This window comes from Eschrichtius robustus, chromosome 3 (assembly GCF_028021215.1).
Source record: "Eschrichtius robustus isolate mEscRob2 chromosome 3, mEscRob2.pri, whole genome shotgun sequence".
Taxonomy (NCBI): domain Eukaryota; kingdom Metazoa; phylum Chordata; class Mammalia; order Artiodactyla; family Eschrichtiidae; genus Eschrichtius; species Eschrichtius robustus.
The window spans coordinates 12,463,919-12,489,045 of record NC_090826.1 but is presented as its reverse complement, the minus strand read 5'-3'; the positions used below and the strand labels follow the sequence as shown (position 1 = coordinate 12,489,045).

Sequence of the window (25,127 nt, the reverse complement as noted above, 5' to 3'; positions counted from 1 at the left end):
TATCTTCCTATTCTAAAGTCCAATAGTTTACATAAATGAAGGAAAAAACAAAATCATTAAAGACAGATTTTTAAAGAGCACCTTATTTTGGTGGAAAATACTGTTTAAAATTGAGCTTAAATATGCTATGTGTGGTTATGCACAAGTAACTCTTTGGGATGCAATTACAGCTACAAGTTAATGTTTTTAAGCTTACTACTATTTTTAGTAGAATTAAACAAAAGGAATATGGAAATAGTTAATCTATAGGATGACTGCTGCATAATTAAAGGTTACCCCAAAAAAAGCCTGAAGGAATATTTTTCAGTCTTAAAAAGGAAGACAGGACTTCCCTGGTGGTGAAGTGGTTAAGAATCCGCCTGCCAGTGCAGGGCACACGGGTTCGAGCCCTGGTCCGGGAGGATCCCACATGCCGTAGAGCAACTAAGCCTGTGCACCACAACTACTGAGCCCACATGCCTATAGCCCGTGCTCCACAACAAGAGAAGCCACTGCAATGAGAAGCCCATGCACCGCAATGAAGAGTAGCCCCCGCTCGCCGCAACTAGAGAAAGCCCACACGCAGCAACGAAGACCCAATGCAGCCAAAAATAAATAAATAAATAAAATAAATTATAAAAAAAAAAAACCAAAAACAACTTAGATCTAATTTCAAAGAAAAAAAAAGTTAAAATGGTAATTTCACATTATGTATATTTTTACCACAAGTTTTTAAAAATTGAAGGCTTACAAGTTTTGGCATTAAAACCATAATTTCGTGGTTTCAAAACTAAGTGTTCTAATAACAATAGCAAAAATGGAAAGCGGCTATGCTCTTATAAATCTATTACTAAGAATCGCGTGGCGTATTTGCTGATGGGCTTTATGGGACCCTAAAAAATTCCCTAGTTAACTTTAAGAATTATAAGATGATGGGTTAGCAGAGATCTGGTCACAAAGTGCAGCTTACCATTTTTTTTTTAAAACAGATTTTTGGGGGGCAGATATGTGATCAGATTCTGCTTCAGACAGATTCTGCTAAGTACAAAATTCACAGAGGATAAAGTGAAAAAATTATTTTTCTACATATTCTGTGTCCAAAACACAGCCCTTACTCTAGGGCCAAGAGTACTTCTGTCTTAAATTCCAAAGAGCCTAGGCCTGCAGTGTCATTACATTCTTGGCAATCCCTTAAGACTCACAAAACCTGCTACTCAGGTAACTGGAAGCAAAAACCATCAAACATGCAGGCGCCCTAGAAGTTAATAAGCAGATATAACACACCTGCCTAAGGAACAAGAAATCTTTCTGTACGGCAGCAAAGCCCTTAGAACATCCATGGGATGGATGCCTCACTCAAGGGACAAACTCAGGAGAGATCTAAACTGTTAATTGTAACAGTGGGATTTCTTACTTCCTTAACCACATGCAGTATAAAAACTAGATATATTTCTTATATGAACAACTAAATGGTTTAAAAGGCATAAACCAAGAAAGCATACAGATCACGTGAAACCGTTTTGTTGTTGTTGTTGTTGTTGTTGTTTTTAAGTTCCAAATGGTTATGTACAAATGCCGTAGCCTTTACCACACCTGCAAGTAAATTTGAACTTCGGGTTTTGCCTTTTTCCAATTTAACTTTGGTGCTAATTACATCTCCTTACTATCCAGAATAAAAAAGTTTGCTATTTCCCACTTCTGAACTCTTTATTAAGGCAGCTCCATACTCAAGAGGTTAGAAGGGCACCTAACTCCCCACCAGGAAGCCTAAAGCCACCCACTGTTTGATGCACTTGTTTAATTATTTACAAATGACTTCAAATTACTCACTAAGAAACTCCAGCCTAAAGTCCTTCTACTTAAACAACTCCTCTGCAGTTTCTTCCAGTGGAAACAAACACAAAGCTACACTCCAAATGGCTCCAACCACCATGACATAGCACATTCAGGAAGCTACTGTGCCCCTCCCCACACAATCAAAAATAACATTCAAAGAACCATGGAACTCCCCAGGTGTGGTTACATAAATCATATCTAGAAGCAAGACGAGCATCTATAAAATGTGTGTCTTATTCTAATTCCAACACCGGAACTCCATGCCTGTTAATAGACACATTTTAAACCTCTATCAAAAGTATTAGCCATCGCTTCAAAATTACCTTCAGGTTAAGGGTTTGTGTGTGTGTGTGTTTCTTTTTTAATTAAAAAAAATTATTCTGGTTAAGATGACTTAATTTTCTTCTTGGGGGATTAAACTAATTTATTTGGGGACTTACATATTAAAGTTTTTCAACAGCTGAGACATTCCCTTGGCCACCCTGGAAATCAACATGCATTTTAATACTTAGCCTGACCAATCCTAAATTTGTTAAAGACAGAATCTGCAAAACAGTTCAATATATATTTTAAGCTTATAAGTCCCAAGAGCCTTTTCCATTAATCCATAATTTCAAAAGAACAGAAGGGTCTTGAGAATAAAAATAGTGGACTCTATTCTTTAAACAAAATAAAAAGCAGTAAATCAACGCATAAATTACTCCATGACATTCTATCTTGATAGAGCTCATTTCTATTCTGTGCTGTCCAACAGAAATTTAATAGAAGTCAAAAATGTAATTTAAAATGTTTAAATAGCCACACTTTAAAAAGTAAGGGACTTTTACCCACTGGTGGTCCAGTGGGTAAGACTCTGCACTCCCAATGCAGGGGCCAGGGTTCAATCCCTGGTCGGGGAACTAGATCCCATATACATGCTGCAACTAAACATGCCGCAACGAAGATCCTAAGTGCTGCACTAAGATCCGGCACAGCCAAAATAAATAAATAAATAAATAAAATTTAAAAAGTAAGAACAGGTGAAATTTAATGTGTTTTATTTAATGTAATATACTTGAAATATTATCTCAACATGCGGTCAACATAAAAACCAGTAATACTTTTTTTTGTGCTATATCATCAAAATTCTGTATTTTTAAAAATAGTTCTACTGGGGCTTCCCTGGAGGCGCAGTGGTTATTAAGAATCCTGCCAATGTAGGGCAGACAGGTTCAATCCCTGGTCCAGGAAGATCCCACACACCACGGAGCAACTAAGCCCAAGTGCCACAACTACTGAAGCCCACACGCTCTAGAGCCCGCGAGCCACAACTACTGAGCCTGCGTGCCACAACTACTGAAGCCCATGCGCCTAGAGCCCATGCTCCACAACAAGAAAAGCTACCGCAATGAGAAGCCCATGCACCACAATGAAGAGTAGCCCCTGCTCGCTGCAACTAGAGAAAGCCCGCACACAGCAACAAAGACCTGACGCAGCCAAAAATAAATAAAATTTTAAAAAATAAAAATATAAAAAATAAATAAAGGTATACAATAGTTTTTAGTATATTTATGGAATTATGCAATCATCACCATAATGTAACTCTGGTACATTTCACTGCCCCAGAAAGAAACCTCATACCTATTAGCAGCATTCTCCATTCTCTTCCATCCTCAGCCCTAGGTAACCACTAATCTACTTTCTGTCTCTGTAATTACCTATTCTGGACATTTTACATAAAGAGAATCATATGATTCGTACCATCTTCTTTCACTAAGCATTTTTTTGAGGTTCATCCATGTTATAGTGTGAATCAGTATTGGTGCACAGACTAGCCAAATTTCAAGTGCTCAATAGCCACATGTGGCTAGTGGATACAGTACTGGACAACCTAGTTCTAGAACCAGAAAGCTGCCCAATAAACAAGCATATCAGCCTTAAATAAGAGACCATGTTAGGAACTTCCCTGGTGGTCCAGTGGTTAGGACTCCAAGCTCCCAACGCAGGGGGCCCAGGTTCGATCCCTGGTTGGGGAAATAAGATCCCACATACCGCAACTAAGCTCAGGTGCCACAACTACTGAGCCCATGTGCCACAACTAGAGAGCCCTCATGCCACAACTACTGAGTCCATGCACTCTGGAGCCCATGCATCACAACTAGAGAGAAGCCCACAAGCCACAACGAAAGATCCCATGTGCCGCAACTAAGACCCAACGCAGCCAAATAAATATTAATAAATAAATTAATTAAATTAAATTAAAAAGAGTGTAACTCAGATTCTTAGGAAAAACCAACTCTGTTTTTGCAAAGTTAATTTTAAAATATATTTCACTATCTTGTCTACCTGGAAAGAGGAAGTTCATTCATCCTACAAAGTAGACTTTTAGGAAGATGTTCCACAGAAGTGACTTTATACAATTTGTAGCAGCAGGAAACCCTAACGGCATTTAGATTAAGTAATGACTAATAATTTAAGTAAATAAATTATCAGAGGGTGCTCTTTCCATTTTCTCATAGGAGAAACAATCACAAAACTACCCTTTATAGATAAAGGCAAGCACTTAGTTTGTAGTCTAAGACACAGATTTTTTTAAAAAAATTAAGGAGAGGGTGTGGGTAATGAAATCTTGGCTTATTCTGAGCTTCAGAAAATGCTAATGTTTATTTTAAAATGAGAACACCACATTTTCCTTTAGTTCTGTGCATGGATGATCCCTTTGTTCAGGGCAGGGTAAAATTATACCATGACTTCTGAGAATGACCATAGAAGGCCTCCAAGTGAAAACAACCCAAAAAGGATAAAAGAGAATAACAAGGTCTCTGAAACTGCTCTGAGTAAACTTTCACCGTAAGTAAAAAAGACTAACAGAGATTTCGATGTCATTCCAAAAGTTTAAAACATAAGCAAGGTTATAGGAACTTACATTTTCTATATAGCCCTGGTGCCGATAAAGACAAAAATAAATGTACCCCTTTATTTGTGGCTTTAATATTTCTTAGTGACTTCCGAGTGTTCTCTGATCAGGAATTAGGCCATGTTTAACTCCCTTGTCAAAGAGGAAAGCTGACATAGAGGCTATGCACAAAGCAGTCATGACACTAAAAATATGCAATTTAAGCATTTTTTTGTAAGAGTTTGCTTCTAAATCAAACAAATACAATCTAGCATAGCATTTTTAATTTTAAAGTCTGTTGTTTAGGACTTTAATGTGAATTACTTTTTGTTAATTTTTAAGGCAACATTTAAAAAATTTACTTCAAGGTTAAATTAAAACTCACAAGATACCAAGTCACAAGTTTACCCCAGAAACCTATTTTCATTCCTTCCACCTAACAATCAATCAAACCAAAATAAACTCCAGCACAACCCCAGTGGAAAGAATGAAAAGGGGCATGGGAGAGAGTTCTTTACTGCAAACAGACTAACAACTAAAAGCAAGTTCCTGGGGAACTTTGGTAATTAATTAATTTTTTGGTAATAAATTCTTTAATACTAAACGCAGACCATGCTGTGATGTACCCAAGCAGCAGCATGGCAGAAGCTGTTTTTCAAGCCTTAGTTTCAAAGGGGCATAAGACAGAAAGTTACAGTTAAAGCAAGGGAGTAATAACGGAAAGATGCACTGAAAATAGTAGCATTCACACCAGCTTCCAGTCTTCGGCTCCTCAATCCTTTACTTGAAGTGCCTCCTTCGCATGAACAAACCTGGGTTAACTGGCACCCACTTCACAGCCTCTCCTCCCCTAAGCGGCAGGTCACAGTGCGCAAGCCCCGCCCCCTGGGCTGAGGGCCAGGCAAAAACTCTGGCAAAATAAGGAAGCCTCTGGGAGGTGGCAAGCAGCCAACTCAAACTGGATGATTCCAGTTTAGTCTGGTTTGAGTCACAAACAAGCAGTTCCTAGCTTTCCCCACCATATTCAGAGGCACTGGCTGCTCAGGCTGCGCACAATGAACTCTCCTCGTTTATTCTCAGATCTAAGCCTACCTCATTCTCATTTCCCCAGCAGCAGAGGCTCGAAATGAAAGCAAGGTTCCCAATACAGCAAATATGGGTCAGTCCCGCACTTGTTTCCGAAGCCAACTGCCCATTCCGCACAGAACGCTAAAACTGGCAACAACTACACCTCTCAAAAGACTTACTGAAATGCGGTACTTGACAAAAAAGGAAAAACAGAAAGGAACTAGTCTGATTTATAAATCTCCATAATGAAAGTTAAGCCCACCAGAGCAATTAGAAAGCAAACACGTCCATTTTCCATATTTAGCACAAAAAAAGGCTTGGCTGGCTAACATGACCCCAAAAGACAGAAGTGTATAGCTTACTGCCCAGTAACAAACTACACAATAGCCTACAAAGGAATGTTGTTTCCAAAATATGGGCTCTTCACTTTGCCTGCCACTGATGAGAATGGAAAAAAATACTACCAATAAAATAAAAATAAAAATAAAAATAGGGACTTCCCTGGAGGTCCAGTGGTTAAGACTCGTGCTTCCAATGCAGGGGGCATGGGTTCGATCCCCAGTCCGGGAGCTAAGATCCCATATGCCGTGCGGTGCAGCCAAATAAATAAATAAAAATCAAAATTTATGTATACATTAATATATATGGGGGGTGTATTTCTCTTCAAAGCACACACGGCTAAACAGAAATTATCTACTATTCATTATTATAGATAAGATCACCTTTGATGATAAAACTTCAGACAAATGTGTTTTTATAAGCATTGCAACGATCACCAAAAAACCCACTAATTATTAATTCCTTTAACAACTTTAAGAAACTGACTCTTACTTCATATATGTACTTGTTAAAACTGGTGCCGTATCTGACAGGTTCTAGCACGTAATATATATCATAACAAATTATATAGCCAGGTAATAAAATGAGCATTCCTTCCCCCAATCAACATTCTAAATAAGCATACTTTAAGAGAAATGGAAAGTACACTGTCACTATCACTCTGATACATGCATTGCCACCATATCCAATAACCACTGGGAACTACATTTTCAGCTTCATCCATGTTCTTCCACAAAGCTTCAGAATGACAGCAATTTTGAAAATTTTTCTACATGAATTTGAAAGGAAGTTCTCTCTCATAAACTAAATGAACTGCAAAACTTCCTCATGAAATCAGACAAAAGGATATTTGAATACCAATTCCCCCTCTAAGAAACTGTAATTTAAAACATCTAGATCAGGACTTCCCTGGTGGCGCAGTGGTTAAGAATCCGCCTGCCAATGCAGGGGACACGGGTTCGATCCCTGGTAGGGGAGCTAAGATGCCACATGACTCACAGCAGGGGCCCCCCGCCAAAAAAAGTTAACTTTAGCCTGAAAGAAGATTTAGGGAAGTAATCTACTGAGGGGGAAGGGATAAAATAAGAAAAGGTTTTGGATTATCCAAATCTCAACTCCCTCCCATTACTTTTTCATCCATTTCCCCTCATTCATTCTGTGAACCTTTATAGGATATAGAATCAAGGGCTAACTGCAGCTCCAAAGGAGCCAGGACCCCTTTTCAGCAATCTGGTGAAGTCTATGGACTCCTTTTCAGAATAATGTTTCTAAATGCATAAAATAAAATAGGAATTAAATGGAAACAAATTATACTGACATAGTTATTAAAATGTTTTAAATTTTTGTGATATAGTAATGTCTTTATTAACATTAAATAACAATACCTAACACTTGAGTTTAATAACTATTTCCCAGTAATGATTAATATAAGCCCAATTTTGAGATCTCTGCAACTATAATAATCATAAATTACCTGTGTATTTATACTGAGAACAAAGTCAGTCATATACTGTTAATCTACTGTTTTTTTGTTGGCTACTTTCATATAATGGGAGGCAATGCTTAATTCACTTTCAGGTTAGTGAAAAGATGTAATTTTTTCCCCTGCATCTAAATTCAGGGACCAAAAAAATAATAATAATAAAATTTAAAACGGGAATTCCTTGGCAGTCCAGTGGTTAGGACTCCGCACTCTCACTGCTGAGGGTCTGCGTTCAATACCTGGTCAGGGAACTAAGATCCCACCACAAGCTGCGCAGCACAGCCGGAAAAAAAAAAGGTTCAGGGACCCTGAGCCAGCCTAATCATCTTTGGTTGTGATCAAAGTAAACAATGGAGAAACAAATCTCAGTTAAAATTACTTTAAGATAGTACAAAAGGATATTATGAACTAATTTAATTTCAATAAATTCTTCAACTCCTTTAGCCTGAATTAAAGCAAATTCTTACAAGATGATAGGAAAAAAAAAACTGATAGGGAACTACAGAAATAAAATACGTTCAACTTCAATCAAGGACTTTTAAAATAAATGCTTTTGTGGAATTTATGTATTTAAATTTTTATGTTGAAAAGCAAAGGGACTCCCTAAATGACCAAGGCAGAGAACGAAATAGACATACAGCAGCACAGGGCTGCACACAGGAAAGTGTGTAACATTAAGCCCCCCTCCTCCCCCAAACTTCTCACCAGCTAAATACTGTGAATAGTTTGGCAGAAACATTAAGTGTATCACTTATAAGGACTTCACAACTAGACTGTCATCAATCCCACGTTTAGTCATTTGAAATGCACTGCTAGGAATCTGTTCACCAAAGCTGTAACAATTAAGGGGGATGGAGGATGATTAATTTCCCAGTCAGTCATACAGAAAGAATAGCAACTTGTTTTTATAGATAAAACAAGCTATATTTTGTCTACTATAACATGTTGCTTTTAAACATTTTTAAAGGACTTGGAATGTCACCATTTCACAATCATGTTTTAAAGATTACAAAAAAGATCTTAGTTCTTCCAAAAGGGCATTAAACATTCTGAGTTGACATAACACCTCAAAATATTACATTCTGAAATCAATATAATTATAGAGGAAAAGAGGACATCTGATAAAAGGGGGGATGAACCCAGGGATAATGGATATACTCTGAACCCTAAAGGATTTTATTTCTCTGTACTTGCATCAATCACAATATAATGACCAAATCTTTTAACTATTTACATCAATTTTGCTTTTACCTTCCTATTAGCTAAGAATTATATCTAAGTATTTCAACTATTTGAACATGTACTCAGAGAAGGGCAATAAAAACACTTGGTTGGCTCTGCAGTGTGCACAAAGGAAGACCTGGCCCTTTTCTTACAGGATGACACCAAAAGGCTCATCATTTGGTCATATCTTCAAAAAAAGTTGATGCTGTTCTTCATAAATCAACATAATCTGATTCTTAATACAATGTCCCTTCCGCTTTTCCCAAGTTAGGCACTCTCATAGTCCAAGTTTGCCTTCTCCGAAATACTGAAAGAGTCTCCTAACTGGAATCTCTGTCTTTCCTATTCTCAGTCCCCAGATGCCTTTCTAAAGCAGATCTCAACAAGATATTTCCCTTCTCAATCCTTCAACGGCTCAACTCTGCATAAAGAAAAAAACCCAAAAACATGAGCATGGTTAAGTCATACTAAATTATTTGCTGTTCTCAAAACATTCTTCCACCCACTCGTGTCTCTTCAAGTTGTTCCTTCTGCTCACAATGTTCCCTGTCTAGCCTAAAATTCGTCTCTTCTTGTTGAAGAGAAGAATACATATCCTTCACAGCCCTAAATCATAAAAACTGCCAGCCCTAAGTATGGATCAGGCAGCTGACAGAAGAGAAAATATCCTCTACGGTTGTAATTTAGTCCCCATGTAGATTTTCCAAGCTCATCCTGCCTTTGTGGCAGTTATCTTTCTAAATGTAAATATTCAGAAGCATATAACTGTTTCTTTTGATTATGTAAATAGGGAATTAGCTCCATCAAATTCATCAGATCACCTCTGGGTTCAAGCTTCTGAGCCCACAATGCCAAGGGCCAGATCTCAAACCACTGTAACTCCCACCCAAAGTACAATGCCATCCTGAAAGCTGTGAATTATGTTTCACCTCTAACTTCCACACTTCCACAATTGGTTGGCTTCTCAAAAAGGTTTGATCCAGGGCTTCCCTGGTGGCGCAGTGGTTGGGAATCTGCCTGCCAATGCAGGGGACACAGGTTCGAGCCCTTGTCTGGGAAGATCCCACATGCCGCGGAGCAACTGGGCCCGTGAGCCACAACTGCTGAGCCTGCGCGTCTGGAGCCTGTGCTCCGCAACAAGAGAGCCCACGACAGTGAGAGGCCCGCGCACCGCAATGAAGAGTGGCCCCCACTCGCCGCAACTAGAGAGAGCCAAAAATAAATAAATAAATAAATAAATTTATTTTTTTAAAAAAAGGTTTGATCCAGTGGAATGTAGTGCCATCCCTTTAATGAGGTAGGTCTGGGGAAAATGACTAAAAACTTGAGTATCTTAGACAATTCTACGTAGAAGAAAGTGAATCATGACAAGATTTTATAATCAGTTTATAAAATTAAAATGAATACTGTCAATCACTTAACTCAATAATATACCAAATGAAATCAAAAGAAGTTATGGGTTTTACCCATGTCACAGAGCTGCAAAGCTGGAGCCAGAAACTAACTGTCCTGACTTCCTAACTCTCCTGACTTCCTAAACTAAGTGCTTGTTTCATTATAATATGCTACATCTTCTAGAATGTTTGAATTATATCTAGATAGACAGACAGATATATAAAATGTTTCCATTTATTATTTTGAATTTGAAAATTTAGGAGGCCTAAAAGGAGCCATTTATCAATTCCATGATCATTTACTTTTCTTAAATTAATTCTAAACAGGCAATACTAAAGGAAAAATAATCTGGGCATTTTTAATCAGGCTGAAGAATCTGTATCTTGTAAATTTAAAACACACACCACCTGGGACTTCCCTGGTGGTCCAGTGGTTAAGAATCGGCCTTGCAATGCAGGGGATGCCAGTTGGATCCCTGGTCAGGGAACTAGGATCCCACATGCCTTGGGGCAACTAAGTCCTCACACGCCCCAACTACTGAGCCTGCTCACTCTGGAGTCTTCGCAACACAACTAGAGAGAAGCCGGCACGCCGCAACGAAAGAAAGATCCCGCGTGCCGAAACTACAACCCGACGCAGACAAAAAAATAAAAAATAAATAAATAATATACACACCACCTAAATTTAAAACTAGAATATCTGAGATTAACAGATTGAATAACAATCACTAGAAATGGGAAATACTCAAAAGACTATCAACATGTGAAGTACTGAATAGTAGTAATTATAGCTAGCAGTTATTAAAGGTTGTATTTATTGAACATATATGGGTATCAAGCTAAGCACTTTACGTATTTTTTTCATTTTAATATTCAAAATAACTTTATGAAGCATAGTTCTTATAAAAGATGAGAAAGCTGAGTCCTAGAGAGCTTAAGTAACTTGTCCAAAGATTATAAAAGTAGTATACTGTCTACCTCGATCTATTATTTCAAAACCCATATACCTAACTTCTAAGCTGTTTCTTGTTAAGATTATTTTCAATTTATTATTTTCATCTTTGGAATAAAACTCCTTTGTAAAAAAATTCCCAACTAATGAAATGAGCTTACTCAGCCTTAGTGAACAGCAAAGTTACAACCTGAATTTAAAGAAAGCTTTCCTACTTGAGCTTATAAATTGACTACTAGCTTGATGTTAAAATTAGTTAAAATGTACATAAGTTAATTTATACATTGATAATAAACGTGTCAACAATATATTTCACCAATACATCTTTACCCAAATAGCGCTTTTACAAATTTTCAACCAAATAATAGAAATAGTATTATGTACCTAAGAAATTAAGAACTTTTAAAAGTTCATTATGTGGCACAAGATTTGCTTCATACAACTAACGTTACCACTTTTCTTCCTTTTTGGCAATTTTAATATTGAGCAACTGGAGGATGAAACAGTATTTGCAAATCATCATTTAGCTTTAAGTACTTGGGAGAATGGTTAATTCAATGGCCACAATGCTAATCAAAGTTTCTTCATTCATTATATACATGATCCAAGATTACTTTCTTTTAAAAATATTACTATACTAAAAATCAGTACCACTGACAGTAGCAAATTTGTAACAATTTATTCAACAGCTCATCTGTTACAACAAAAGGCTGTTAACCTACCTGTCACTGCTGGTACTACTGCTGCTGCTGATTGAATCACTACTGGAGGATCTACTCCTAGAGCCGCTGCCGCTAGGGGACCTTGTGGGTCTAGACGCTTGGCTAGCCAGCCTCTGAGGAGACTGATTTCTAGACTGGGATGAATGTGGTGAGCGACTTCTGCTGTGCTGGTAATTCCGCTCTGGCCTTCTGCCTCGTACCTCCCGGGTAATATCATCCCTGTAGATATCCCTGTGTACCACACTGGGCAGTGTAAACTGCTCCCGAGCCCTAGGTTCGTATCGGGGGTCATGAGCATCAAAACGGTTTGGACTTCGACTCCGAGAAGTATAATAGAGCCCATGTTGTAAAGTCCGCTCGCGAGGATCTCTATAGTAATCCTGATCGTAATGTCTTGTCCGATCAAATCCTCCCGTCCCCCGTTCATGGTGTCCATAGGCACTATGTTCATAAGCACGCTCCCTGTTATCTGAAGCCCTGCATTTAGGAGGGGGGAAAAATATTTAATCAATCAGAAAGGGGAAAGCAAAACTAAAAGCAAGTCATGCAAACATTCACTTGAGCATTGTCTTTGTCTTTGCAACTGGTCATTTTCTAAACAGCATTAACCTACTTAGTAAGCAAACACTAATAAGCTTAACATTTTACTTGACTCCAAAACTTATTTTCACAGCTGAGAAATCACTGTTGTAATTGTACATTGGACTTTCATGACTAGTGTTCTGCAAGTCAGTTGTTCTTTTTATTAGGGATTTTCTGGCTTATATACAGAAATATACATATGCCATCTCCTTTTTATTTTAAATTTAATGGAACAAGAAGAGACTTTCATTTTAATATGAAAGTTTTCTATACTTTCATCTGATTAAAATATATACCAAACTTTATTTACTTTGCAAGTGTATTTCATGCAAAATTTCCACGATAGATTTTTCACACAGACATGAAAGCCCCACTGCAATGCATGCCCATGTCCCAGCAATAGGAGGGCATTTTCAAAGAAGTACAGAAAAAAATGTTAAGTGTAACTTTTTCTCATTAACTTTCAACTTCTTGGGTAATTATAAAAATTACTAAATTATGTAAATTGTTGTGCCCAAACAATCACATTTAATAATAAAAATGGAATCTTAAAAAGAAAATCAAACCAAAAAACCACTTGGGATATAAAAATATTGGGCTGCCACATGCTATTCTATGATAAACTTAACTAATTAAAGAATGGTTATTTTATCTTCTTGTGCTATCAAATTCCACATAATTTTTAAAATGCCTATTCCATGATTCAATGTGTTAATGTATTACTTAATGGTTACAGGAAATATATTCTCTTAGGGTTCAGCTATATTCAAATTGCCTCTGATGAAATAAGTCAACTTGGGAAACCGTAAGATACGCTAAAGACTGCTATTAGCAATGGTTTAACTTTAAAAAATCTTCCTGTAGGGCATGAATACTTGTCAATCTAAGAGTACAAAACTGTTGCATGTACAATTACACACATGCAATTATGTGTTAATATTAAAAACCGATTCCAATCCTACAAAGAAATCTTAAGTTCTCTACTTAAGAGAGTTCCTAAAAGACAATTTCACTTGAATCTCAAACATGAGGTTGAGTCTCTTCTCAACCTTACCTTTGGGTCTATCTTCTATCAAAAGTGATTAAGGAATCATGAAAGACATAGAAGAATTAGAATCTCTCCAATGAAGAATATGTGGCAAAATCTTACAACTAATACTATGTCCCCAGTACGTGCTTAGACTCCAAATCTCTCCACTAACCTTCATTTTCACCCACCATTTCACTTAGCAACCATACCTTCTCCTAGGCTGTTTTTTTTTACTGCTATTATTAAAAGCAACTGGCATGGCAAAAATTCAGTATTATCTTTCCTACTTAAATATATTAAATGACTTTCTCCTTTTTTATTCACTATTTCTGGAATTTTAATAGATATTTCAACGTCTAACAAACAAGAGGTGTTCCTTTGAGACAAGAGAAAATTTCATAAATAATTCCATTAGTACCCTATCAAATGTTAATCAGTAAGAGTTGTTATTAATGATATAACAGAAGCAACAGGCAATAGTTCTAGGAGAATTACTGCTACAGCTGATATTTTATAAATATGCAAAGTTCTTATCCATTAGGAAGATATAGAAGGCAGGCACAAGAGCTAGCAGAGCTGAAATCTAATAGCTATTCTTTGATTCATCTATTAGTACTAAATGATTCTAGAGTTAGTGGGAAAAAAAGAAAGTTTGACTTGGGTTAGGAGAGGGGCTAATATACACAGGTCAGGACATACCAACCTTTTCCAAGTGTGGAAACACGACCTATAATCCCAATTAAATCTAGGGAGAGAATTGTGAACATAACTTCCCCAATTTTGGCCCCTCTTATGGGGGTAATCCACCTTCTTAATGGGTAAGGGTGTCAAATGATATTTAGATGAACCACAAGGAAAAAAAAAATCTTAATGACCAGATAAAATAATTCCACTGGAAGCAAGCAGTCCCAGACAAACTGTAACTCTCAAACCCCCAGACTTCTTTCTTGAGATAGCAGAAAATTATAAATTGATCCACATTCACAAAAATGTCCAGCCCTAAGTATGAATCAGGCAGCTGACAGAAGAGGAAATATCCTCTACGATTCCACCAAATGAGGAAGGCACAGTTGCTGGCCAACAGTTCACCTTTGTAGCCATCCAGCACAGTCAATTTTGATTGCTGTATCCACAACTGATCGTCACCATGTGTTCAAAGCTAAAGTACCTTCAACTGGACAGCAATTTGCTTAAGAAACAAGATAGTAATCCTCTTCTCCTGGGCTAATGGGATCTTGACGGCACGACATCCCATACATTCCAGCAAATAGAAAAGAATGGCTATATTCCAGAATTTAGGAACGTCCATCATCTCAATTTTTCCCCATTCCATCAAGGAGTATAATTCCAACATGGAAACTGTGTAGATCCAAAATGGGAAAATGAAGCACTGCCTTCACTCTTCTTCATCCAAGTACACATTTCCAGGTTAAAGTATTGTTTGTAGAATCCAAGAGGTTGAATCATATGGTCTGCTAGGTTTTTTGGTGACAATCCAATTCGTTTGCACACTTTGTGTAGTGAAAATTGAGAGCAGATATCAAATTCTAAAAGAATCTGTAGGCTCTAATATTCCAGAAATATTCCATATAGTACAACCACAAAATCTGTAGCCAAGTAGCTCCATCAGGTAGAAGGGATATATCCAAGGAAAGACTTAACATTATCCAAGAGAAGGAATAATTAATTCTAGAAGACAGGTAACTCCAAAAATGATGCTGCCATACAAAATCTTCCACCACTTTATATCTCAGGAGTAGATATCCAACCAGCTGCAGGAAATATCCTCTACGATTCCATAAGATACCAGCCACTGGGATAGAAATCACTTCTGTTTCCAACCCAAATTAGGAAACATTGAGAATGCCCAAAACTTTAAATCCATCTGGGGCCCCTAAATATGAGTTTCTGTTTCACCATATCAAATACAAAATACCTGCCTACAGAAACCTTGGAACTTACCCATCAAGTCTCCGCTCATAACGTCCTTCTCGTGCATGAAGTGATGGTGGGGGGCCATAAGCAGGCCCTCCACCACCTCCTCTGAACCCAGAAACCTCTCTACTACGAGATGCTATGGAAACTGTATCATCCAATCCCCGAGCAGCGCTCGGAATGGTGCCTGGTTCATTATAATCCGTGCGTAGGTCTCTATCTCCCATTTTGTTGACTGAGTTGTGAGCCTTCTGTGCACTTTTGATGTCCACAAAATCCACAAAGGCAGCCACTCCTCCTTCAGAACCCCTCTTGGGGAGAATTTTGACACTTTCCACGCGGCCATATCTGAAAAAAAATAAAGTCAATGTTATTGTTGCATAGTAATAATTTTCCAAAAATAGTTTTATAAACTGTTTGTTATTTTTAAACAATTTACATTATGCATGTACGGGGGAGGGGTTGCGAGTTAACTTAAAATGGCTTTTAGGGCTTCCCTGGTGGCGCAGTGGTTGAGAATCCGCCTGCCAATGCAGGGGACACGGGTTCGAGCCCTGGTCTGGGAAGATCCCACATGCCACGGAGCAAGTGGGCCCATGAGCCACAATTACTGAGCCTGCGCGTCTGGAGCCTGTGCTCTGCAACAAGAGAGGCCGCGATAGTGAGAGGCCCGCGCACCGCGATTAAGAGTGGCCCCCGCTTGCCGCAACTGGAGAAAGCCCTCGCACAGAAACGAAGACAAAACACAGCCATAAATTAATTAATTAATTAATTAATTTTTTTTAAAAAATGGCTTTTAAACTCACATTTTTCTTTTTTGAGGCAAATATTTACAAACATTTTTACCACATTATTTTATTGCTCTCATTTTTTAAATATAGTATTTACTATAAACTGCCTTTTACCTTTCTGGAACACTTAGCTGAAATGACTCTCAGAAGTTTTTAGGAATTTTTACATTCTAAAAAAGGATATTATACCTAAGATAATCAAAGTAACTTACCAATCTTAAGAGATTTTCATTAAAGTAAAAACTGTAGCTAAAAATAGCTATTTTATAGATCTCATTTTAATTTAATTCATTAAGTGAAAATGATCTTAGTGAAAAAATGAGATGACTTCAAACACTCCTTACTGGAAGGCAAAATAAATTCAAATATTTTGTGCATTTGCAAGTGTCAGTCTAGTTTTTAACATAATCTTTTACCATTTAATTCTCTTTTCCAGGGGATTAAAAGAAAAAGTGTAAAAATTTATAATTTATGTATAATTGTTATTTATATAAATTAATAAATCAGAAAATCTTTTGACAGACTCTTATGTATACTTATAATTTGGCATTTTAGAAAGAAGGGCACAGCACTTTTAAATATAGCACTCTTATATGCTGGCAATCCAAGATCATAAATTTTTTTTTTTTTTTTAAATTTATGGCTGCATTGGGTCTTCGTTGCTGTGCACAGGCTTTCTCTAGTTGTGGTGAATGGGGGCTACTCTTTGCTGCAGTGCATGGGCTTCTCATTGCGGTGGCTTCTCTTGCTGTGGAGCACAGGCTCTGGGCACACAGGCTTCAGTAGTTGTGGCACACAGGCTCAGTAGTTGTGGCACACGGGCTTAGCTGCTCCGTGGCATGTGGGATCTTCCCGGACCAGGGCTCGAACCCGTGTCCCCTGCATTGGCAGGCAGATTCTTAACCACTGTGCCACCAGGGAAATCCCCAAGATCATAATTTTACACTTCCCCTGAAGAAGCTGACAACATTATCAGAAAGCCGAACTTTCCTTTTATATCCTCCAGTATGATTTAAGTTATTACCTCTCACAAGGGAAACATAATCTTAAAATCCAGTTTCATCAGGCAACTGAACTAGATGTAACGAAATTACTTGGGGTAAATTAACTGATGAAAGGATCTCTTAAATTTGGGGGGAAAATGATAGAAACTGAAATAGTTCTTTCCAAACAAACATTAAAAAAAATTACCTTCCAATGTATCTGACAAAGGACTTGTATCTAGAATATAAGAAATCTTACAACTGAACCCATTTTTAAAAAATAGGGAAGATGGGCTTCCCTGGTGGCACAGTGGTTAATAATCCGCCGGCCAATGCAGGGGGCATGGGTTCAAGCCCTGATCTGGGAAGATCCCACATGCCTCGGAGCAGCAGCTGCTGAGTCTGCGCTCTGGAATCTGCGAGCCACAACTACTGAGACCCGCATGCCTAGAGCCCATGCTCCGCGACAGGAGAAGCAACCGCAATAAGAAGCCCGCGCACCGCAGCGAAGAGTGGCCCGCGCTCGCCACAGCTGGAGAAAGCCCACGCGCAGCAGCGAGGACCCAAGATAGATAGATAGATAGATAGATAGATAGATAGATAGATAGACAGACAGACAGACAGACAGACAGACAGACAGACAGACAGGCAGACAGACAGATTCGTAAAAAAAAATAAAAATAAAAAATAGGGAAAACACTTCACCAAAGAAGAAATACAGATGGCAGATAAGCACAGAAAAAGATGCTCAAAATCAGTAGTCACAGGGAAATACAAATCAAAACCACAATAAAATACCACTTCACACCCACTAGGATTGCTATTAGAAAAGAGAACAGAACAGAACAAAACAAGTATTGGCAAGGATATGGAGAAATTTGAAACCTCCTGCATAGCTGGTGGAACTGTAAAATGGTGCAGCCACTATGGAAAGTGGCATTTTTCTCCAAAAGTTAGGCATAGAATTACCATATGACCCAGCAATTCCATTCCTAGGTATATACCCAAGAGAACTGAAAACTGGGGCTCAAAAAGATACATTGCACAAATGTTCACTGCATCATTATTCACAAAAACCAAAAGATGGAAACAACCCGACTGTCCATCAATGGATGAATGGATAAACAAAATGTGGTATATACAAACAATGGAATATTATATTAAAACATAAAAAGAAATGAAGTTTCGATACACACTACAACATGGATAAACCTTGAAAACATCATACTAAATGAAATAAGCCAGACACAAAAGGACAATTAGTTTATGATTCCACTTACATGAAGTATCTGGAATAGACAAATTCATGGAGACAGAAAGTAGAACAGAGGTTAACAGGGGCTGGGGAGACATTGCTTAATGACACAGAGTTTTTGTGTGGGATGAAAAAAATTCTAGAAATAGATAGTGCTGATGGTTACATAACATTGTGAACGCACTTTTTTTGGCCGCGCCAAGCAGCTTGTAGGATCTTAGTTCCCCGACCAGGGATCAAACCTGGGCCCTGGCAGTGAAAGCGCTGAGTCCTAACCGCTGGACCGCCAGAGAATTCCCTGTGAATGCACTTAATGCCACTGAATTGAACACTTAAAAATAGTTAAGATAATAAATTTTGTATATTTTAACACACACACACAACTTATCACTAAGCCCAAGACCACATAGGTTTCTCTATTAGAAAGGAGAAAAAAGAAAAAAGAGGGAAGCATCAGCCAATTCCCCGTCAAAAAAGTCAGTCAGCCAAAGCATAATACAGGGAAAACAAATATTTAAACTTAAATTCTTAATAACAAAGAGCTAAATGCAATACTGAAAAGAAGGACCAAATACTTAATGCATAGATTATGCGTGTAGAACAAAGTCAAATGGCCCTCCGTCCTCAAAAGGGTGGGCTCACGGTTCCCATAATTTTTACATAAGGAGAGTACACTCTGGAAACAAAATATGAATTTATCTCCAAATTTAACATAATAGAACTTTATCAGGTATTACATTACTCTTCTATACTGAGAAGACTGGAAACTCCCAAATTAAAAAAAAAAAAAAACCTGCTTAACTCCTCACAGCCATGAGAACTCAGCTGGTAAATGTAAATGTGATGTCCTGATTTTATCTACTCTTTCCAAAACAACACAGTTCCTATAGTATTTAAGTATTCAAATGAAACATTTACTGACATCTATTAATTAAAAAAGAAAAAAGAGCAAAAGTAATAAAACCACAGTTAAATAGTATTTCTTTTTTTTAAACATCAAGCCTTAGTTACAGGTTTTCAGAGAACCTATGGAACAGTCTCCAGTAATATGCACAAAATATTTTCTTAAATTACATAGTCAAAGGTTGTAGTAATAAGTTAACTCATTTGTAATTTTTAAAGAATCAAGAAAACCTAATTTTTTTTTAAATGAGAACATAAAATTAAGAAAGTGTGCTTGATTGCTACAAGCTGCAGTATATAGCAATCTAATGGGTTTGTCTTCAAAAACACAATCAAAAAACAACATTAAATTGGCTTCCGTTTGGTCAAAAATATTCACCATCAAAAAATATTAAATTGATCAACATACACTATAATTCTTCTACGTTTTTAAGAGAGAATTTTAAAATAACCCAAAACAATGCCAGATTTGCTGAGATGTCTGGTCTTTCAACATGTGACTATTTATATAGTCAAATTTATATAGTCCTTAGCATTTCCTTGAAGAATATAATTGCAGTGTATTAATGGCCTCACATTTTACATTTGAGAGCATCATGATATACTCTAATGTTTTTCCTCCACTATGAGAAAAGAGTAGGGTTCTAATCCTGAATCAATTATTTTTAATTTTATGGTTCTTAGCAGGCACTGTTGTAGGCACTTGATGCATATCAGGGAATAAAACAAAGATCCCTAGTCTCATGGAATTGATTTATTTACAATTTTCAGCTCCTTGATATGTGAAAAGAAGATTCCTCCTATTCTAAACTTTTCCTCAACTCTACAAGAAACTTACTTTGTTAATTTCCAAAGCAACACCAAATACATAAAGCTAAAGATCATTAGTATGCTAAAACCCAATGAATTCTCTCAATACCCTTTCTTTCTAAAAGTTACTACATTCATCCATTATTAGCTGGTTTATCAATAAGAATGCAATTATTAATTTTAATCCTACCTTTTTTTGCAAGAGACCCTACTAATAATAAGCAATAGCAAAGAATAGCCACTATTCGTTTTCACACAAGTCCTCCTACTACAGAAAACAATCCTCCCCAAGTCATTTTTGAAACATCTACCTGTTATTCAGGATAGACTTACAGAATTGTAACGAGGAGAATATCAGCCTCTTTGAAGACGCATGCAATTAACCTAAAACACCCATTCATCTAAAACCCAACACATCACTTTCCAAAGATTACATATTTTATCAAACTATCAATTCGTTGTGTATTGCCCACTTTTCCACCCTTCCACCCCATCATGGCTAAGCTGTTCCTTATTCAAAAGAAAATGATCAATAAGTATGAATAGACAGAAAGCGAAAAGCAAATGAGCATGCTGTAAGCGATAAAAAGGCCTAAGAAGGGCTTCCCTGGTGGCGCAGTGGTTGGGAGTCCACCTGCCAATGCAGGGGACATGGGTTCAAGCCCTGGTCCGGGAAGATCCCACATGCCGCGGAGCAACTGAGCCCGCGTGCCACAACTACTGCAGCCTGCGCGCCTAGAGCCCATGCTCTGCAGCAAGAGAAGCCACCGCAATGAGAAGCCCGCTCGCCGCCACTAGAGAAAGTCTGCGTGCAGCAACGAAGACCCAACACAGCCTAAAAAAAAAAAAAAAAAGGGCCTAAGAGATGAGTATTACAGTCTGGTTGGGTGACCTTTAATAGTAGAAACAACAAATATTTGTGTTTTCTTATTTTTATATTATGAAAATATTCAAAATCATTCCTCTTCCAAACTCAGACAGTTGGGTCATAAATATATCTGTTACAACCACCAAATTATCTCCAATAATGCAGGAACATCAACACTTACTTATATAACCCTTTTATAGTAAAAAATTTTTATGAAGGAATTACTAATTTATAAATCAACCACTTGATCCTATATTTAGATCAAAAGACTGGTTTCCCCTATGTGTTAGACCTTTATTTTATTTCCTATACCAGTGACTACAAATACTTCAAGAATGCCAAAAGGCAGAATCCCCTAGAAACTTAAATAATGCATCATAACAGCATTTAAATTGGATCTGGCCACATTTTTCCTACATAATCACAGGTCATATTTTTTATTGTGATAAAATATAACATAAAATTAGCTATTTTAACCATTTTTAAGTGTACAATCCCAATCTTTTCAAATTAATCACAGCTATTTCTTGTCATCAACATAGTAGAGGTAGACATTAAAGCTACCTCATTCACAATTACTGATACCCCCCATACTTCAAACCATTAAAAGTAGTAAGTAGCTCAGAATCATATACTTAGATGGCAAAACTCCTGCAGTTTGGACATACCCAAATAAGATGGTAATATTTTTAATATGTCATATGTCTCATTAAATCAGTTAAAATAAGTTAAAATCCAAAAGAAGAACTTGTTTTAACAATTATCTAGAATGACAAAGATAAATTTAAATTGTTAGCATGACAATGATAAACTACAAGTTAACAGTTTTACTCTATCCAAAGACAATGATCAAAAATTGATATAAACCCAGAAAATAGAAAATATTTGCAAATTATTTATCTGACAGGAGCTCTTACAACTCAACAATGAAAAAGACATAATGCAATTTAAAAATAGGCAAAGGATATAAATAGACAATTTCTCTAAAAATATATACAAACAGCCAATAAACACACAAAAATTTGCTTAACAACATTAGACTTTAGGAAAATAAAAACCAAAACCACAATGAGATACCACTTCACACGCAACAGGATGGCTAGAATATTGATAAAAGCGACAGACAATAACAAGTATAAGGAGAAATCTAAACCCTAATAAATTGCTGGTGAGATTGTAAAATGGTACAGCCACTTTGGAATTCAATTTGGCAGTTCCTCAAAATGTTAAACTTAGAATTACCGTATAATCCAGCAATTCTACTCCTAGGTATGAACTGAAAAGAGAAGTCCACATAAAAACACATACAGGGGCTTCGCTGGTGGCGCAGTGGTTGAGAATCTGCCTGCCAATGCAGGGGACACGGGTTCGAGCCCTGGTCTGGGAAGATCCCACATGCCGCGGAGCAACTAGGCCCGTGAGCCACAACTACTGAGCCTGCGCGTCTGGAGCCTGTGCTCCACAACAAGAGAGGCCGCGATAGTGAGAGGCCCGCGCACCGTGATGAAGAGTGGCCCCCACTTGCCACAACTAGAGAAAGCCCTCACACGAAACGAAGACCCAACACAGCCATAAATAAATAAATAAATAAATAAATAAATAAATAAATAAATAAATAAATAAAATTTTAAAAAAAAACAACAACACATACAGAGGGAGGGCTTCCCTGGTGGCTCAGTGGTTGAGAATCTGCCTGCCAATGCAGGGGACACGGGTTCGAGCCCTGGTCTGGGAAGATCCCACATGCCACAGAGCAGCTAGGCCCGTGAGCCACAATTACTGAGCCTGCGCGTCTGGAGCCTGTGCTCCGCAACAAGAGAAGCCGTGATAGTGAGAGGCCCGCGCATCACGATGAAGAGTGGCCCCCACTTGCCGCAACTGGAGAAAGCCCTCGCACAGAAACGAAGACCCAGCACAGCCATAAATAAATAAATAAATAAAAATAATTTAAAAAAAAAAACACATACAGAAATGTTCACAGTATCATTATTCATAATAGCCAAAAAAATGGAAACAAACCAAATGTTCAACTGCTGAGTGGATTTTTTAAAATGTGGTATTATGTCCATACAATGGAATGTCATTTGGCAATAAAAAGGAATGAAGTTCTTATACATGCTACAACATGGATGAACCTCGAGAACACTATAAGGGAAAGAAGCCAATCACATATTTTATGATTCCATATATATGTGAAAGGTCCAAAACAGGCAAATACACAGAAATAGAAAATAGATTAGTGGATTCCAGGAGATGGGGAGAAGGAAGAATGGGGAATGACTGCTAATGGGTATGGGGGTTTCATACTGGAGTGATGAAAATGTTCTGAAATTAGTGGTGATAGCTGCGTAACTCTTCAAATATACTAAAAACAACTGTACACTTTTCAAAGGAAAAATTTTATGCCATGTGAATTATATCTCGTTAAAACTGTTATTAAAAGAAAAAAGACAAAAAATAGTACCTGTCACTGTCTTTTATATTTATTTATTTGGCTGCACCGGGTCTTAGTTGTGGCATGCGGGATCTTTAGTTGCGGCATGTGGATCTAGTTCCCTGACCAGGGACTGAACCTGGGCCCCCTGCACTGGGAGCACAGAGCCTTAGCCACTGGACCACCAGGGAAGTCCCTGTCACCATCTTTTAATACAACAGATTTTACATCTCCTTTAGTCACAAGTGTCTGCGTTATCTCAATACAAATCAACTGTCTGCCATGTTTCCTGTAAATGGGCACATTTAAGGAAGACATTTTCTATTTCAAGCATGCCTGCCTGGGAAGATAAGTAACCCATTAGATGACAGCCAAAACCTATCTTCATTTCATGGAGATATAGAATTCTTTCAGGAAATCTACTGTGAAATAAATTTATGTATAAAAGATTTAAAAACTATTCTTAAATAATTAATATATTCCCCTTTAATCACTTTATCTTTGGAGTAAGTACAAATGATTACTAAAGATGAAAAAAACAGACTCAGAATCCCTAAAGCCAGCAAAGGGCAGTCAAACACAGGCCCCTAGCCTCATTTTAGAAAAAGCTAATATCCTAAAATGTTTCTCTACTTGGAGGAATGGGGGAGAGGTGGAAAAAGAAGGGGGGGGGGGGGAGAATGATTTGTAATATTTTGCTGATTTGTGTTCTCTCTCTGCCAAAATATATATATATATATATATATATATATATATATATATATATATATATATATTAGTTTGTTGTAGTCTTCGGTCTGGAAAAGACACTCAGCCTGAGATAAAAGCCCTATGTCATAAAGGAAAAGACCATATAAATTAAACCATATAAAAATTACAGCTCCTAAATAGCAAAATACAGTCAAAAGACAAATGGGGAAAAATACTTGCACATGAGAAATAAGTGATTTCCTAAATATACAAACTTCTTCCAAATCAAGGGAGACAGAGGTCCAAACAAAACAGAGGCAAAATTCCCAAATAGGAAATTTTTTTTTTAATATTTATTTTATTTATTTATTTGGTTGCATCGGGTCTTAGTTGCAGCAGGCGGGCTCCTTAGTTGTGGCATGCGAACTCTTAGTTGAGGCATGCATGTGGGATCTAGTTCCTGGACCAAGGATCGAACCCAGGCCCCCTGCATTGGGAGCACGGAGTCTTAACCACTGTGCTACCAGGGAAGTTCCAGGAAATTCTTTAAAAATACACCCATACACACAAAATGGTAAACAGAACAAACACATTCAAAAAAGCTGCTCAATTTCCACTCAAAATTTCAAAAATCCAAATTTAAAAAAAAAAGTGCCATGCAACACAAAGACCTAAATTTTAATAATACCTAGATATTAGCTAGAGTCTAAGAAAATAGATACTTTCATAACACTGTCTGCAGGAGTATAAATTAGAGAAACCTCTTAGGAAGACAATTTGATAGACTGCTAAGTAAGCAACACTGTTTATAACAGTTAAAAAAAAAAAAAAGAAAGAGAAAAAAAAAGAAGAAAAAAAAAGCAACGCACCATTCCACTTTCTCTATGAATTTGACTGCTCCGGGAAACTAATGTAAGTAGACTCATACAATATTTGTCCTTTTGTGACAGCCTTATTTCACTTAGCATAAAGTC

The 25,127-nt window shown here is 37.4% G+C and overlaps 1 protein-coding gene and 1 non-coding gene across 5 annotated transcripts in view; one reads left to right on the top strand and one right to left on the bottom strand.

The window, feature by feature from the left end:
- SPEN (spen family transcriptional repressor) overlaps positions 1–25,127 on the bottom strand; it is a 91,484-nt gene that overhangs the window by 39,441 nt on the left and 26,916 nt on the right. For 3 of the 4 annotated variants that reach the window (XM_068538963.1, XM_068538962.1, XM_068538964.1), the window contains exons 2-3: positions 15,447–15,767; positions 11,873–12,349 (exon numbers count right to left, since the gene is read on the bottom strand). In XM_068538963.1, coding sequence (XP_068395064.1) covers positions 11,873–12,349; positions 15,447–15,646 — 677 coding nt within the window. In that variant the 5' untranslated portion in view covers positions 15,647–15,767. Of the gene's footprint in view, positions 1–11,872; positions 12,350–14,187; positions 14,338–15,446; positions 15,768–25,127 lie in introns of those variants that run through there. The other variant, XM_068538965.1, reaches the window with a different exon arrangement.
- On the top strand, positions 3,758–3,830 carry TRNAW-CCA (transfer RNA tryptophan (anticodon CCA)). Its single transcript has one exon. It is a non-coding gene; the product is annotated as a tRNA-Trp (tRNA).